Source organism: Melospiza georgiana, chromosome 28 (genome assembly GCF_028018845.1).
Source record: "Melospiza georgiana isolate bMelGeo1 chromosome 28, bMelGeo1.pri, whole genome shotgun sequence".
Lineage (NCBI taxonomy): Eukaryota > Metazoa > Chordata > Aves > Passeriformes > Passerellidae > Melospiza > Melospiza georgiana.
This window is the reverse complement of record NC_080457.1, coordinates 2,693,083-2,707,688: the sequence shown is the minus strand read 5'-3', so window position 1 is coordinate 2,707,688 and position 14,606 is coordinate 2,693,083. Positions and strand designations below refer to the sequence as shown.

The 14,606-nt window shown below is 45.6% G+C and overlaps 1 protein-coding gene across 3 annotated transcripts in view; it reads left to right on the top strand.

Moving 5' to 3' along the window:
- ACLY (ATP citrate lyase) overlaps window positions 1-14,606 on the top strand; it is a 28,648-nt gene that overhangs the window by 12,414 nt on the left and 1,628 nt on the right. For 2 of the 3 annotated variants that reach the window (XM_058041504.1, XM_058041505.1), the window contains exons 8-25: window positions 763-881; window positions 1,401-1,537; window positions 1,940-2,001; window positions 2,173-2,290; window positions 3,329-3,483; window positions 4,756-4,846; window positions 7,040-7,181; window positions 9,634-9,802; window positions 10,408-10,512; window positions 10,733-10,929; window positions 11,115-11,196; window positions 11,538-11,648; window positions 12,164-12,291; window positions 12,474-12,567; window positions 12,815-12,969; window positions 13,308-13,458; window positions 13,959-14,102; window positions 14,284-14,397. In XM_058041504.1, coding sequence (XP_057897487.1) covers window positions 763-881; window positions 1,401-1,537; window positions 1,940-2,001; window positions 2,173-2,290; window positions 3,329-3,483; window positions 4,756-4,846; window positions 7,040-7,181; window positions 9,634-9,802; window positions 10,408-10,512; window positions 10,733-10,929; window positions 11,115-11,196; window positions 11,538-11,648; window positions 12,164-12,291; window positions 12,474-12,567; window positions 12,815-12,969; window positions 13,308-13,458; window positions 13,959-14,102; window positions 14,284-14,397 — 2,274 coding nt within the window. The remainder of the gene's footprint in view (window positions 1-762; window positions 882-1,400; window positions 1,538-1,939; window positions 2,002-2,172; window positions 2,291-3,328; window positions 3,484-4,755; window positions 4,847-7,039; window positions 7,182-9,633; window positions 9,803-10,407; window positions 10,513-10,732; window positions 10,930-11,114; window positions 11,197-11,537; window positions 11,649-12,163; window positions 12,292-12,473; window positions 12,568-12,814; window positions 12,970-13,307; window positions 13,459-13,958; window positions 14,103-14,283; window positions 14,398-14,606) is intronic. The other variant, XM_058041506.1, reaches the window with a different exon arrangement.

The window sequence follows — 14,606 nt, the reverse complement described above, 5'->3', positions numbered from 1 at the left end:
CTGTTCCCTCCCCAAATTCCCTGGGTCTGTACTGCTGGATGCACAAGCGTTGCTCCAGACAGGTCCCAGCAGCTTCAGAGGCTGTTGGAAGTAGAGCTCTCTCCCTAATTATTCTGTTACTTATTTCAGGGGTCTGTTCTTCTCTCTCCAAAATGATTTCTGTCCTGACTTTTTCATTTTAATCATTATAATTACGCTTCAGTCGGAAGGTTTTTGTACTGTGGCCAGGAAATCCATTTAGCTGTTCCTTTCCATGTAGCTTGCTGGATGCCAACACTCAACTCAGTTTGCTCTTAAAAGGATTAGTTCAGATTTTGTCTCTGAATCATCCCTCTCTGAGTCCCTGGGAAGGTTGTTATGGCAGAGTCTTTGCTGGGAATGTTAATGAACTCTGATGAAGTGCTGCTGGCACACTGGGCTGCAGGGGCACCACGTTGAGCCAAATCACAGCTCTCAGTGATTTTGTTCCTGGCTCCAGCACAGCTAGAGTGGGCACCATGGGTGGGATGATTTTTAGATTCCTTCAGGTCTCAGTCTTGGACGAGGCCAGAGCAGACTTTACACTTGTGTTCAGATTTTGTGCCTGTTGTGTGATGGAGGGATGGAGCTGGGACTGACAATCCCTGACAAATGCTGAGTTTGCAGCCCTGCTGTCCCTGAGGTGTGATTGTCTGTGTGTCCAAATGCACCCAGCACTGTAAGCCCTTGGGATGGAGAAGGGGGATGCAGGAGGAAGCTGAGGTTGTGCTGCTCTCTCTGCAGGAAGCCTACATTGCTGACCTGGATGCCAAGAGTGGGGCCAGCCTGAAGCTTACCATCCTGAACCCCAAAGGCAGGATCTGGACCATGGTGGCTGGTGGTGGTGCCTCAGTGGTGTACAGGTACAGGAAGCAAGCTTTCCAGAGGGGGAGGATCTCAAGTGCTGGCAGAACATAATTGCTGCAGAAAGCAGAGTCTCCTAAAGCCATTTTTCCTGTGCTGTGACTGTTTGGGATCTGTTCAGAATGAAGATGCTGTGTGGATTTTTCACATAGTGTCGGCTGTGGAATTTAATTTTGCCAGGGTTAGGGTTAGATACAGTTTCTTACAGAGTTACTGTAAGTGCTGTAGTTACTGTACTGTAGCTAACTCTGTCAGTTCCTTTCTGACTGACAAAGAAACAAGCTGGCTGGAGGCTGTTGAGGGTGATATGATTGTTGTAGTGGTCACTGAGTTTGCATCTGGGGAACATGACAATATTAATTATAACTGGCACCAAGATGAGAGCAGCTTTGTGTTCAGCAGACAGCACTGTCCCTCTGTTAAGAGTCCCATTTCCCAGGGATTTGGAATACTTGAGGAACTTTATAGTGGCTCAAATTATAACTAATCTCTTAAATAACTGCTTTTTTTATTGTTAGTGACACCATTTGTGACCTGGGGGGTGTGAATGAGCTGGCAAACTATGGGGAGTACTCAGGAGCCCCGAGTGAGCAGCAGACCTATGACTATGCTAAAACCATCCTCTCCCTCATGACCCGAGAGAAGCACCCAGAAGGTAAGGGAGATGCTGCAATTCCAAAGCTGTGAACCTGGCTGGCAGAAGAACCTGGAGAAATCTGGGCTGTTACTATGCTGAGCCTTCCCTGGCAGAGCTTTCAGTGTACTTCTGCCTTCTGAACAAATCAGGGTTGGATTTCTGTCAGCTCTTGCTTCTAAGAGAGGACTTGTGGTTTTTCACGGGGCCTGAGAGATCCTTATCAGACATTCTTGCTTGGTACAAAGCTCTTATCTTGCAGGCTCTACTAAACTTAACTGCTTTAGGGTTTTGTTTTTTTTTTTTTCTACTAAATACAGCTGGTTACTCTGCAGCTTTGTTTGACTTTGTCCTTAACTGCTTCCTGATCTGGGAGCACTGTGCTCTTGGGATGGCATTACTTACCTGTGTTTCTTCCCTCAGGGAAGATCCTGATTATTGGAGGCAGCATTGCAAACTTCACCAATGTAGCAGCTACCTTTAAAGTAAGTGACCAGTCTCAAACAGCAGCAAACACACAATTGCCACCCTCCAGCCCTTCTTCCCAATCCCACATTTGGCTGAGGCTCATAGTCCATCTCTTCCAGGAGTTTCTGAGATGGTGGGACAGGGTGAATGTGGCTGCCTGGGTCACCTGTCCTGTGTGTTTCTTTTAGGGCATTGTGAGAGCAATTAAGGATTACCAAGGCCCTCTGAAGGAGCATGAGGTGAGGATCTTTGTAAGGAGAGGAGGCCCCAACTACCAGGAAGGGCTGCGTGTCATGGGAGAAGTTGGTAAGGACCAAGCTCATCCTTAAGTTTTATTCTTGCATCTTTTTATTTTCACTGTGGGAGTTTCAGTGGTTGGTTTCTCTGGGTCAGGACTGAAGCACTTGAGACAGTAGTTCATGTTTGGACTCAAGTGTTTGTTATTTCTTATCAGTTAAACAGTCTCACTGCTGTGAGTTGGGCAGCTTTTCATTAGAAGGCAGAAAATGGCCAACAATCTCTTGGTACAAGGTCTTTTAAAACTAAACTATCCAATTAAGAACTGACACCTGGATTATTTTCCCTTTTAACCCAATAACTGATCCCAGTGTGGACTTTTCTGCCCAATTACAAAATGTCACCCCAACCCATGAAGAAGGAGGAAGAAGAAGAAACCCAGGAAAACACCCTGTGCCCTCCATCTTGCTTCCATCCACAACACACTAAAAATCCCAAAACCTCAATTTCTCACCAAGTAATGCACCTACAGTACTCTCTATAATCTACTTCACACTTTTGTGGGTTCCAGTCTATGTTGAAGTCTGGGAAATTTTCTCCATGAATGAGGGTCAAAGTCAGAGCTCCCCTGGGGGTCAGGCCACCCCAAAGCAGACACAGAAATATTCCCTGGGTGCCCTGGGTTTCCAGAGCTTTCTTACAGAGGATCAGTAACACCAGGACATCACACCATGATCAATCTGATCAAGTGAAACCAATTTATTGCAAAAATCAAGCTGTATTTATACTGTTTTCTATTGTTCACACCTCAAGCTAATACATGACTGGTTAAATCCTTCTACACAGTCATTTTAATATTTTAGTTAATTTTAGTTAGTTCTTCTTCTTCATGTGTCTTGCTGTGGTTTTCTTGTCTGCCTTTGCATCCTGAACTGTCTCCTTCTGCTTTTGTGTCCTTCAAGGGTGCTGTGACCTTACTCAGGTCTCTGAAGGCTGCATTGTGCATATGTTGCACGTGTCCATTGTCCTGCAAAAAACCCTCAGCTCTTTCTCCTTGAGAAAGTGTTTTCCCCTGAGGATACTGACTGCTCTTGTGTCCTTCCACAGGGAAGACCACGGGGATCCCCATCCACGTGTTTGGCACGGAGACCCACATGACAGCCATCGTGGGCATGGCCCTGGGCCACCGGCCCATCCCCAACCAGCCTCCAGCTGCAGCCCACACTGCCAACTTCCTGCTCAACGCCAGTGGCAGCCCCTCGGTGAGCTCCTCCCCATGGGAGGGGACAGGATCAGGAGCCTCCCAAAGGCAGCTGGAAAGGCATTTTGGCCACTAGTGTGTGTGTAGGATGGTTTAGGGAAACAAACGTGGCTCTACTGGGGCAGTTCAGAGGCCACCCCAGTCTCACTCATGCACAGAATGTGGCCTCTCAAATTCCTCCTCAACACCAGCAGCAACCCCTTGGTGAGCTCCTCCCCATGGGGACAGGGGACAGGGTGAGGAGCATCCCAAAGGCCCATCCAAACAGGCTGGAAAGGCATTTTGGCCACTAGTGTATTTGTAGGAAGCTTTAGGAAAACAAATGTGGCTTTACTGGGGTAGTTTATCAGGAGAGACCACCCCAATCTCACTCATGCACAGAATGTGGCTTCTCAAATTCCTCCTCAACACCAGCAGCAACCCCTTAGTGAGCTCCTCTCCATGGGGACAGGGTCAGGAGCCTCCCACAGGCAGCTGGAAAGGCATTTTGGCCACTAGTGTGTGTGTAGGATGGTTTAGGAGCTCCTCCCCATGGGGACAGGGTGAGGAGCATCTCAAAGGCCCATCCAAACAGGCTGGAAAGGCATTTTGGCCACTAGTGTGTGTGTAGGAAGCTTTAGGAAAACAAATGTGGCTTTACTGGGGTAGTTTATCAGGAGAGGCCACCCCAATCTCACTCGTGCACAAAATGGGGCCCCTCAAAGCTGGCAGTGTGACTGTTGAACCTGCTGGGTGTTGTAAGGGTTTCTAGGACAAGATGAGAGATGAGAACCTTGACTCCATATTTCAGAAGGCTGATTTATTATTTTATGATATGATATGATATGATAATGATATAGTAAAACTATACTTAAAATAGAGAAAGGTTACATCAGAAGGCTGGACAAGAATGATAATTAAAACCCATGACTGACCAGTGTCCCAACACAGCTGGAAAGGGATTGGTTATCAAATCAACACTATTCACGTGGAACTAATCAAAGATGCTCTTGTTAGTAGATAACTTCTAAACTATATTTCAAAGCAATTAAATAATTATTATTTCCATTTCTTTTCTGAGGCTTCTCAGGAGAAAAATCCTGGCAAAGGGATTTTTCATAACGTATCACAGTAACAACCAAGTCATTCAGTTTTCTGTTGCTTGACTGAAAACTCATTTTTTTGGTTTTATTTGTAGTAACCAGTGTAGCCAAAGCAAGGCCACCTCCTCCTCTGTGCCCCAGGCCATACCTGGAGCACTGTCCCTCACTGACTTGGCTTCTGAATCTTTCAGACTCCAGCCCCGAGCAGAACTGCCTCCTTCTCTGAGTCCAAACCAGATGGCATTGCTCCAGCCAAGAAGGCAAAACCAACAGCTCCTCTTGGTAAGTCCAGCCCTGGCAGTGCTGCTGGCAGTGCTGTGCTGTTCCCAAAGGCAGGATGGGCATGAGATAAATGCTTTTTTGCCTGGATGTAAAGGGAAGCAGTTTTGTGGTGCCTATCTTTGTCTGCAGTGTAAAGTGGTTTAGCAGTTGTGCCATGAGCTCATCATACACACAGCAAGTCAGAGTTGCCCTGATCTGGGATGTTCAGGAACAGCACAAACAGAGGAAATACAGTGAGAGGGCTCCAGTTTCTTGCTTTTTTAACAAGAGCAAACCCCAAAGTGCTGTGGAGAGGAGAGCAGGGCTGCTGCAGCACCTGCCTGGGTGCCTGGCCAGGGGCTGGCAGCAGTCAGCTCTGTCATTCCACTGCATGAGTGATTCTCTCTCCAACAGATTCAATCCCAGCCTCGAGACCTGGTTCAGGTAGGACCTGTGTGACCTGCTGAATGTGCCTGGCCTGGCTGGCAGCTGACTTTTTTTAGTTCTTAGTTTTGTTGCTGTTTTATCTCTCCAAAAGTTTGCTGTGTTTGTTGTCTGGTCCTTTCCTCCTGCCCAGCATTTTTAGCTGTCACCATGTGAATTCTCATCTGTTTTTTCAAGTGCCTCTGCACAAATACTTCCTATTTCTGGGGGAGAGAGGGCCAGGTCTCAAACAAACTTTGTTTTTCTTCCCTTCCCCCACACAACCACCACAGAGAAGATCAGCCTGAGGCACTTAGTGAAAAGTTCTCTTTGCTTTCCAAAAGAAGGAGTGACCAGCAACTGGTATCTTATTTCAAAGGGAAACAAAGTAGTGCGGGGGGTGCTGGTTATCAGGTGTGGAAAGTACAGAAAAGTCACAAATTAACTAAATGTTGTCTTAACAATCCAGCAAACCATTAAAGCTGAGTGAAGTTATTTTGTAGGGACTTTAAAACTCTATTGGGCTCTGTGCTGTGTGAGAATAAACTGCTGAACTGAGGCAAAGTAGAGCTTCAAGTTACCTCCCTTATCATGAGGAGGGAGAGCAGAAGGGGAATTCTTGGATTGTTGCTCTCAAACAAACATCATTGCCTCTCTGGGTCTGCATTGTGGTGTTCCTGAGAACATATTCACAGTACCCCCCTGCAGGCACCTGCAAGATAAACAGAATTTTCAGTTCCCTAATAACAAGTCATGTTGCAGTGAATGGGAACTCTGATATAAATTATTGGAGCCATGAAACTTGTGGTGGATTCTGATAACTAAAGAAAAAAAAGAAAAGAAAACCCAAATATGTTGACCTCCTTTATTTTCTTTGTTCTCCCATTCCCTGCCCTTTATTTTTTTTTAAGTTTTCTATCATTCTGCTATGGTGCCCTGACCAGCCTCTCATGGTTCACCCAGAGTGGGTTACATGCAAATAAATACATGAAATTCAAAGTTCTCTTCAGCTTTGCATAAGAAAACTGGGAGAAATATGAAAGGCTCATGAGAGAAGAGGCAGTTTTCACTGCTCTCCTATACCAGCTCCCTCCTGTGATTCACTTGCCCATTTTTAGTGAACCCCAAAACCTGGCTGTTGTGTTCAGAATCCAAGGAAGGGATTGCAAATTCATCTACGGTTTCTTAATTTGCCCAGTGTGCCTACTCCATCCTACAAACTCCATTTCATCTCCTGGGTTCAGTTTGGAGGTGGGGGAATTCTCATCCAGGAGCCTTTCAGCAGGCATTTGGTGAAGTTGCAGTTTGTGTCTTGCTCAAGTTTGAAGTTGGATTGGTGTGATATTTTCAGGGACCCCCTTGAAGGCAGGAAAGATAAATTTGACTCTATGTTCTTAGAAAGCTAATTTATTATTTTATGATTTGTATTATATTAAAGAATGCTATACTAAACTATACTAAAGAATAGAGAAAGGATACAAACTGAAGGCTAAAAGATACTAATGAAAAACTTGTGACTCTCTCTTCAGAGTCCAACACAGTTTGACCATGATTGGTTATTAAGTAAAAACAATTCACATTAAATTAATGGAACAGCTACCTGTTGGATAAACAATCTTCAAACCACATTCCAAAGCAGCAAAACACAAGAGAAACAAATCAGATAATTATTATTTTCATTTTTCTCTGAGGCTTCTTAGCTTCCCAGGAGAAAATCTTAGGCAAAGAGATTTTTCAGAAAATATGACGGTGACAGATTGATTTTTGGTTTTTTCCCCTCTTTGTGAGCAGGTAAAGCCACAACCCTGTTCAGCCGTCACACCAAGGCCATTGTGTGGGGGATGCAGACCAGGGCTGTCCAAGGAATGCTGGACTTTGATTATATTTGCTCCAGGGATGAGCCCTCAGTGGCTGCCATGGTTTATCCCTTCACGTAAGTACCTGTGACTGTGTCACATTTCCACTTCCCTCCAGCTCTTCTGTGACCTTCCTCCTCTCTCAGTCTCTGTGGTTCTGTAGTGGGGCTCTGCCCTGGTCTCCATCCCTGCTGGAACACCTTCCCTCTGCTCCTTTCCACTCTGGGTTGGCTTTGTAGGCTGCTTTCTTCAACCATTGATTTTGGGCTGTGCTGTTCAAACAGCTTAGTGTTCACCACAGAACTGAAGTTCCACTTTTTAAAATATGTCTATGGTGTTTGCAGGGGTCCCCAGGAGAAGGTGAGAGATGAGTCAATATGACTCCATGTTCTTAGAAGGCTAAATTATTATTTTATGTTACTATATTATAGAATGCTATACTAAAACTATACTAATGAAAGAGGATACAGACAGAAGGCTTAACAAGAATGATAATGAAAACTTGACTCCTCAGTCTGACACAGCTGATGGTGATTGGTCATTAAGTAAAAAAAACAATTCACATGAAACCAATCAAACATGCACCTGTTGGTAAACAATTCCAAAGCAGCAAAACGGGGAGAAGCAAATGAGATAATATTGGTTTTTCTCTAAGGCTTCTCATCTTCCCAGGAGAAGAAATCCTGGCAAAGGGATTTTTCATAAAATATGACAGTGACAAGATTTGGCTACCTTGGCTTTCTTTCCAGCCCCCTGGCTCAGCAAAGGCAGGCAGGCTGTGTAAGGCTTCTTCCACTCACCTGCTGTTGGCCATGTGCTTGTCTAAGACACCTTAATTTGTGCCTGCAGCAGCAGGAATTGCCCCTCCAAATATTATCCACAATCATAGCAGCTCTGCTGACAAACCAAAGCCAAACAAAATTAAAAAAAAAATAAAATCTTGTTCATTTTCTTTGCAATAGGGATTTCTTAGGAGGCAGGAAGCCTGTGGATCCTTTGGTGGAATAGAGAGTTCCCTTGTGGTGTTGACCCTCTTTTACCCATCCCTACAGGGATGAGAAGGGCTATTGGGTGTGCATGAGCTGTTTTATTGTTCCTCCTCAGTGTGGGGATAGGGAAAATAGGGAGAAGGGAAACAGCAGCTGTTGCTTCCAGAACAGTGAGGTGGGAGCCCAGAGCCTGGCAGGAGCTTTGGTTCATTCCTGTGGTATTTACAGACATCCTGGAGAGCTGATGTCTAATCAGCCTCTGTCCTGCAGAGAATTTCTCCTCTTGACAATTAAGACCTTGTACAGTTATTCTGCAGCTCTGATGGTAATTGCAGCTCTGTAATAACTTCTCAGCAAGTGCAAACCTCAGGGTACTGAGAGCAGGCACAGCCATGTCCAAATGTGAGTGGCAGCCTCAGGCAGTGCTGCACTTGATTAAGGAGGAAAAAGCAACAGGGATTGAAGTTAAAGGCTACCTGTAATTATCTGATTCTGCTTGACCTTTTGGAGGGAGCCAGGCTGGCAAAACCTGGAATGTTCTCTTGTGAATGTACTGGTATGGGAGCACAGCCAGTATCCACACACTCAAATAACTGCTCAGTCAGACTTCACTGCAGTTCCAGTCAGAGCATCTGCTGTGTATAAATACCCACAGTGAAACCTTCCCAGGTGCTGCCCCTCCAGTGCCTGTGGGATGGGCAGAATTGTTGAATTTGCAGGCAACCCTGACTTGAGATGAGAATCTTGACTCCATGTTTCAGAAGGCTGATTTATTATTTTATGATATATTAAAAGGAAATTATATATTAAAACTATACTAAAAGAATAGAAAGGATTTCATCAGAAGGCTTGAAAGGAATGGAATGATAATAAAATCTTGTGACTGACCGGAGAGTCTGAGACAGCTGGATTGTTATTGGCCATTAATTAAAAACAAACACATGAGACCAATCAAAGATGCACCTGTTGCATTCCACAGCAGCAGATAATTATTGTTTACATTTCATTTCTGAGGCTTCTCAGGAGAAAAGATCCCAGCAAAAGGGTTTCTCATAAAATATATCCATGACACAGAATCCCCCTGTAGCAGGGTTGGGAAGCTGACTGGCCCTCCCATGGCTGTCCTGGCTGTTCACTACAGATCCTGGTTTGCTGTTCCCTCAGTCCAGTGTTAGCCCAGCCCAGTGACACAGCTTTGCACGCCTCTCATTCATTACTCTTTCTGTGCCTCATTCTGTCTTCCAGCTTGGAGTAGAGTTAAGGCTCTGGTAACTTCACTGTGGGAGAGCTTATTCATCTTGCTGGATGCCTCTGTCCCCATTAGCCCGTCTCCTTCCATATGCTGCTCTGTCCTATTCTCTGAAGACCCTTCTGCTGTCATATGGTCCCTCCCCAGACACGCTCACGTGCTCGTGAGTGTCTCAGTCAGTCTCAGGGACTGAGAACATGGGGTTTGTAAACTCCTCTGTCTGCATGCACTGTGTCCCTTTGCCTTTCCAGCAGCCTTCAGGTCAGGGCTCTTCTGTCTTCTCCTCCACAGGGGTGACCACAGGCAGAAGTTCTACTGGGGCCACAAGGAGATCCTGATCCCAGTCTACAAGAACATGTCAGATGCCATGAGGAAGCACCCAGAGGTGGATGTTCTCATCAACTTTGCGTCCCTGCGCTCTGCCTATGACAGCACTGTTGAAACCATGAATTATCCTCAGGTGAGTGCAGGATCCAGAAGAAGCCTAAACGAAGAAGGAATCATTTACCCAGTGAGGTGGTAGAGGCATCATCCCTTGAAGAATTCAAAAAAAGACTGGATGTGGCACTTGCTGCCATGATCTAGTTGAACAGTTAGAACATCGGCTGGACTAGATGATCTTATAGGTCTCTTCCAGTCTTGAAATTCTGTGATTCTGTGATTCTGTGTGACCCTGTCAGCAGGATACTGGTGTTTCTTAAACCATGATGGCATTAGCAAATCGTCTTGGTTTTCTGAGTTAGTAGATAACCCCCAATTCTAACCCTTTACAGAATGTAAGGAGGATGCTGAGGGTCCCTGGCAAATCCTAATGCTGGACTTGCAATTTGTTTAAGAGGAACTTGGTGTTTCTGGGTTAGCAGTAACTACTTCAGTGCTGCTCTGATGTGCAAGGGGGAGAAAATTCCCTGACCAGAGCATTGAGGCTGTTGTGAAGATCGTGGCAACCTGCAGATTCATGCATTGGGGCCTTCCTGGATGAGAATGCACAGGGTGATCTCTCAGGGGCCTGGCAGGGGCAGCTCTGTGGGGTACCAGTGATTTTCTTTCTCTCACCGTTGGCAGATCCGCACCATTGCCATTATTGCTGAGGGCATCCCGGAGGCCCTGACACGCAAACTGATCAAGGCAGCTGATAAAAAGGGAGTCACCATCATTGGGCCTGCAACTGTAAGTGCTGATGGCCACCTTCTCCTGTCTTTCTTAACCTTCAGATCAGCTTTCTGCAATAAAGACAACCCACTTTGTCTTTACTCACAGGAAGTGCATGCTAGTCTCCCACCTTAAAGTCTTTGCCATCCTCCATCCTCCTTTCTCTATGGAAGTGCTGCCTTACACAAATGTTCCTGAGTTTCACAATTTTAAAGAGCTTTACACCTTTCTCTTACAGGTTGGTGGGATCAAGCCAGGTTGCTTTAAAATAGGCAACACAGGAGGCATGCTGGATAACATCCTGGCATCGAAGCTGTACCGCCCTGGCAGCGTGGCCTACGTGTCCCGCTCTGGAGGGATGTCCAACGAGCTCAACAACATCATCTCCCGCACCACTGACGGGGTCTACGAGGGGGTGGCCATTGGAGGGGACAGGTATGAGCTGGCACCTTCAGCTGGCACTGGTTTTCAAGTTGATCAGCAGAGGAGTTGTTGGTAATTTGGAGAAGGAAGTGTTGCTGTTTGCAATTCGGGCTGCAACAAGAGCAGGTTCGGTGTTAGTTTTTCTTTCCGAAAAATATATGTAATAAATTTCTACCATTTCTTCTGATTGCACACAGATATCCTGGTTCAACTTTTATGGATCATGTCTTGCGTTATCAGGATACTCCAGGAGTGAAGATGATTGTAGTGCTGGGGGAGGTGAGTGAGACCACTTAACTCTCTGAGAAATACCTGTGCGTGGTTTTTGTTTTGGGAGCATCTGACCTGGTTACAAGGATCCTAAATTGCAGCTTCTACTGTTCCTGAATATTCCAAATTTTATTTCTTGCTGCTTTAGTCAAAAGAAATTGAATGTATTCCACAGGCAAGCATAGTCTTCCCTACTTAAAATAAATAAAAAGAAAAATCAGGAGGTTTTGTTATGACACTTCAGCCATTATTCTGTGAAAAAGGAGGAAAATTCCCAGCAATGCTTCTTTGTGTGTTTTGGAGCTGGTTTTAGCAAAAGTGCAGCTTGAAACCATCTCTCTCTCCTTCAGATTGGAGGCACAGAAGAGTACAAGATCTGCAGGGGTATTAAAGAGGGCCGGATCACCAAGCCAGTGGTGTGCTGGTGCATTGGTACCTGTGCCACCATGTTCTCCTCAGAGGTATGTGTAAAAATGGGGGAAAATGCATAAAATAGGAATATATCCACAACAGGAAATAAAACACAACTTCATTCATTGTACCTAAACCTTCCAGAACTGGCAGTAGTAACTTTAATGTGCGAAAGTTCATAAATATAAATTATAAAGTTAAAGATATCTTGTGCTTCTATAGTTCTGTCACAGGAAATTTCCAGAGGATTCTGCTTACTTGTGAAGGGACCCCAAAGATGCCAGGGAAAGTAACAAATTCCAATAGCTGCCTGTTTCTGGAGTGGGAATGGCAAAGATCTATGTTAAACAGCTCTGAAGAGGGGCAGTTTAGGGAGCCAGAAATTGAATGAGCCTGGAGTGATTCCAGTTCAGAACATCTCTGTTGGCTCTGACTGTAACCAGGAGTTTTGGCAGCCCAGATGAGACAGATGTGCAGCCACTGCTGTTCCCAGTCAGGACTCTGTTCTGTTGCACTCTGCAGGTAACAATCTGTATTCCTTAGTGCTCTCTTCTCCTGTTTGTAGGTGCAGTTTGGCCATGCAGGAGCTTGTGCCAACCAGGCCTCTGAAACTGCTGTAGCAAAGAACAAAGCCTTAAAGGAAGCTGGAGTGTTTGTTCCCCGGAGTTTTGATGAGCTGGGAGAGGTCATTCAGTAAGTCACACTCACAGGACACCTTCAGCACTGTCAGGACACTGATTCTGGCCTGATAGGGAATATATTTTTGCTTAAGGAGAGCAGATTCTACTTATTGTGGGGTTTTAAGGTCTAAGGGGTTTTAACCTCTCTTGGGTCTTTTAGAAGGACCAAAGTTACTGAATGGATTCTCTCCCTAGGTCTGTGTACCAGGATCTTGTGGCCAAAAGAGTGATTGAACCAGCTGAGGAAGTGCCTCCTCCCACTGTACCCATGGATTACTCCTGGGCAAGGGTGAGCTGTGCTGGTTTAGCTGCTTTTGGGTTTCTTGGAATCAGCCAGAGCATTGGCTGTGATTCTGGATGCCACATTGGGGTTGTACCTTGTGCTTTGTAGTGTTACTTGTGAGCTGTGCTGATTTTGGGCTGTGGGAGCTGCTCTGAGGGCAAGCCTGAGGTGTTGATGTTTGCCCTCTCTGCCTTGTGCTGCCCCTCTCTGCTGCAGTGGGGTGTTTAACATCCTGTTTCACCCTGAATTCCAGGAGCTGGGGCTGATCCGCAAACCTGCTTCCTTCATGACCAGCATCTGTGACGAGCGAGGCCAGGAGCTGATCTATGCTGGCATGCCCATCACTGAGGTCTTCAAAGAGGAGATGGGAATTGGAGGGGTTCTAGGCCTGCTCTGGTTTCAGAGGAGGTGAGGTGGTTCTTGCAAATTCTTTGTCATTTTGCTTGTTTATTAATGGACTTCTAAGCAAAAAAAAGTAACTCCAGGATTCCTTTGTGAAGGTAGATTCAGTGAAATGCCATCTCTGTATTTCCTCCATGACACTCTATCAGCATTTTGGGTTGCATACAGTGTGTTTTAATCTCAGGATGAAGTTTTCCACAAGTCTTGTGGTGCATTGAGGAAACTTCTGTATTCTAGGCCTGATTCACACTCTTTGACTACTTGTGTCCCCTCAGCTCTGGAGGGGACTTTACAAACATCTGCATTTGTGTTGTGTCCCTGACTGATGTGGTGTCTGTGCCCAGGTTGCCCAGGTACGCCTGCCAGTTCATTGAGATGTGCCTGATGGTGACAGCAGACCACGGGCCAGCCGTGTCTGGAGCCCACAACACCATTGTCTGTGCCAGGGCTGGCAAAGATCTGGTTTCAAGCCTCACTTCAGGCCTTCTTACTATTGTGAGTACCTGATATTCAGGAGGTTTAGCTTTGTTACTCATTACTCTTCTAGCTTTTATTACTATTTATTTTTGGGTTGGCTGCAGTCACAGACTGGCGGTGTGTGTCCACTCAAACTTTGAATTTCAACTGTAGTAGTTTGGTTTTGGTTTCAAATCTGGTCCATTTTTCCAGTGAGTCAGACTAGTTTGACTCCTTTGAGTCTAGAAATATTTTGTAGCAGCCAAATTGCTGTCAGTGTTGACTCTGGTGCCTGAACTGTGACAAGATTTGCTAAAACAGACACTGAATTGCATTTTCCCCCACATTGTCTCTAGCAGAGATGCACTGGCTGCAAATTGGCATTCTTGTGAGAGATAAGCAAATTCTTTCTCTCAGGTGCCTGCCCAACTCTAATGTCATGAATTCCAGAGACCAGGAGGGTGGATGGGGGAGATAATCTTGGGTTTGTATCTTAATTGTTGAGTCCTTTGATGTAATTGCCTTTGTTCTGCACCCAGGGTGACCGGTTTGGGGGAGCACTTGATGCTGCAGCCAAGATGTTCAGCAAAGCTTTTGACAGTGGGATTATCCCCATGGAATTTGTGAATAAGATGAAGAAAGAAGGGAAGCTGATCATGGGCATTGGACACAGAGTGAAATCAGTAAGAAAACTGCATTAGGAGAAACTTTGAGGGATTTTTACAAATGGGTGGGGGAGAGCAAAAACAAAGGAAAGAAAATCGGCAAGTTTCAGAGGCAGCTATTGACCAAATTCTCCCAAATCTACAAAGGGTATCAGTGAGAGGCAACATCACTGACTGTTAATGTGCTGTGAACTTGCAGATAAACAACCCTGACATGAGAGTTCAGATTCTCAAGGACTATGTGAAGCAGCACTTCCCAGCCACTCCCCTGCTGGACTATGCGCTCGAAGTAGAAAAAATCACGACTTCCAAGGTGAGGGGCAGCAGCTCTGAATGCTCTGGCCACTGCTTCTCATGGCAGGGAAGGTGACTGGGCCCTCAGCTGGATTTTCAGTGCAGTGCTTCATAAATTGTTGCTGGGGATTGTGTCTGGGGTGGAGTTGAAGCCAAGTACAGCTGCAGTTTGGGAAGGGTTGAAGGCATTTGGCTACCAGGAAAATGCTGAACAAGCCAAACCATCAT